General features: G+C 35.9%; 1 protein-coding gene across 1 annotated transcript; it reads right to left on the reverse strand.

Annotated features, from left to right (window-relative positions):
* Positions 1-1,178: 1,178 nt before the first annotated feature.
* Positions 1,179-2,115, reverse strand: LOC116140244 (dehydration-responsive element-binding protein 1B-like). The gene has a single exon (XM_031425882.1). It carries the CDS (start codon positions 2,105-2,107, stop codon positions 1,439-1,441), a length of 669 nt encoding a protein of 222 aa, XP_031281742.1. The 5' UTR covers positions 2,108-2,115; the 3' UTR covers positions 1,179-1,438.
* Between the last annotated feature and the right edge of the window lie 490 nt (positions 2,116-2,605).

A 2,605-nucleotide genomic window follows, 5' to 3' on the forward strand; every position in this document is an offset into this window, starting at 1 on the left:
CCCTTATCATCTTATTTATAAACTCACTTTGCCATTTTGCCCTATACTTTTTAAAAATTCCATCATTGTCCTATAGTCAATTACATAATGCCCTCATTTTATTGTATTCTTTATGAAATTCTACCCCTTTTCACTCCCACTTTTTCAACTAATTTTGAGTGAAAGACCATTTACCCTTAATACAAGTTTAAGGCATTTTCTTCATATTCTCTTAAAATAACTTTAATAAAAATAACTAGGGTATAAAACATGATTTAAATCATGTACCCCTGTTGGGCGTTAAAATATCAAGTTCTTACTTGGCTTCTTTTTAAATTGTCAAACATGTGTGAACTGTTTTGTGGTTAGCAAGCAATCGTCTCATCAAGGTTTTGAAACCCGACTCGGGGAGTGACCGGGAGGTCACCGAGTTGGCCGATCGAACCGTGATGTCAGCGTGAGACGTCATTCTGACATCAACATAACATATAAAAAAATATAAAAAAACGGTTCAACTGCTAGGGCGATCGGTTGGACCGATGGTTTGTAACAAAAAACCGGTCCAACGTGGTTCAAACTGGGTTATTTGCAAATTCCGGTTTTTTAGTCGAACTGACCTAGCTTGATCACGGGTCCCAATTCAACCGGTTGAACCAGCCAAGTTTTAAACTATGGTCCTCATTGCATATTGTAATTGAGGGGGCAAATATCACTCTTGTAGGTTAGAAAATAACTCCTATGTGACAGTCAACAAAGAGCGGAGGGATCTTTTTGAACCCTGACTTTAAAGATGAACTAATAATACAACTCAAGGTTGGACAAAATTTAACGCAAAGACTAAGAGGCACAGTTCATGAACTCATGATGAAACCTTATGGCTCTGAATTGCAATCGACTATATTTTATATTTTATTTTAACTCTTTTAATAGCCCTCTGTACATGTTATTTCTATTTTTTATGTTAATGGCACACCTAATTAATTGAAAGGTGCATCTGTTATGAGCACACCGGTTAAAATTACAATTATTTAATATAGCCGTTCATTGGCCGGCTGGTTGGTCACCTGTTTAATTTTTTGGTGAGCGCTTGTTTTGCTGGAACCGGTTAAAACATAGGTTGTTTTTCTTAAATATATATCAACAAAAAAGCAATGGTCCAAATATATGTATGTTTCAAAGTTAAATATACTCTTTTAATTAAACCTAATTAGATAGATAGATAGATAGATATGATTTTTCACCTGTTTATTGACATTTTGGATCTTAATTAGGCTTACTAAAATTTCAATATAGTTGCTCTTTACAATTACTCACCTACGCGTGTAAATATAAATTGACCCATATAAAGATGTTCTTGGAGTAATTGATGTAGTCCATTCAGACTATTTTTACAATCATCTATAATAATTGTTATAACCATCAAAATAGGGTTTGAAGTCAACACAAAAACATTTCAGAATTAATCACTCCACAAAGTCAAGTCCACAGTATCCTCCACATCATCCCATTTGAACCCTTTCTTCAAAGCTGGCGGTGTAAGAATCAGAGCTTCCGCCATGCCATCAATTATACCAGGCATATTAAACACCTCTTCTTCATCAACATAAACCTCAGAATTCTCCATCACGCACGATGATGACGAAGATGAAGAACAATACGACTTCTCATTACCATATGCTCCCGCAGCCTCCATTGCAGCATATTGAATATCCTGAATGTTGTCTGACTTTGCACGTGGCAACGCACGTGCAGTCTCTGGGAAATTTAAGAAAGCAGATTCACCTCTAAGAGCCAAAACTGCAGCATCATGAGCCCTAGCCGCCATTTCAGGGCGTGAGAAAGTCCCCAGCCATATACGAGTCTTCTTGTTTGGCTCGCGAAGCTCGCACACCCACTTTCCATTTCTACGCCGAACGCCTTTGTAAACGGGATGACGTGTCTCCTGAAACTTCTTTCGCCCGGCCTTTCGCTTCAGGGCGGCGGTTTGTACGTGGATTTGTGAGGACTCGGTGTCTAAATTGCATAGTGGGTGTGGATTCTTGAGGGTTGAAGATGACGAATGGTGGTCTTTGTTATCCATTAACGTGAGAGAGAGAGGTGGTTGTGGCGTTGTGCTGTGTCTCTTCATAAAGAACGGAGTTGCAAGCGACGCGAGGAAAAATTACACTAGTGAGGAATATATTGAATTTTCAACATAAGAAAAACGTGTTTTCTTTTCTACAACTGTTCTCCACGTCTTCCACGTGGAGTTTTTCTCTCCTTAAAATCACGTGTGTTATAAGTTGACATTTAAACTCATCAACAGCACTTTGAAGGCTTTAGACAGGATCGAAAGGTAATTGAATCGAACCCAAAAATATATATTTTTTAGGAATAACATATTCTATTTAATTTCAATATATAAATTTTATAAAAAGTATTTCAAATATTTAAACAAAAAAATAAATATTTTGTTAGTGAAAAATATTTTCAAATACTATTTTTGTACAAAAGAAGTTGTAATTACTTTAAATTTTAATACATTGACATTTTTTTCTATTTATTTGTAAACCCCAATTTATTACTTAGGCCAAAAGAAAATCATTGTTTTTACTTAAATTGCGTTTAATTTACACAAAGTGCTAAA

This window comes from Pistacia vera, unplaced genomic scaffold (genome assembly GCF_008641045.1).
Source record: "Pistacia vera cultivar Batoury unplaced genomic scaffold, PisVer_v2 Contig366, whole genome shotgun sequence".
In the NCBI taxonomy this organism is placed as follows: Eukaryota; Viridiplantae; Streptophyta; class Magnoliopsida; order Sapindales; family Anacardiaceae; genus Pistacia; species Pistacia vera.

What these genes read in the sequence shown, in the direction of transcription:
- LOC116140244 (XM_031425882.1), bottom strand. Translation starts at nt 2,107, where the DNA reads ATGAAGAGACACAGCACAACGCCACAACCACCTCTCTCTCTCACGTTA.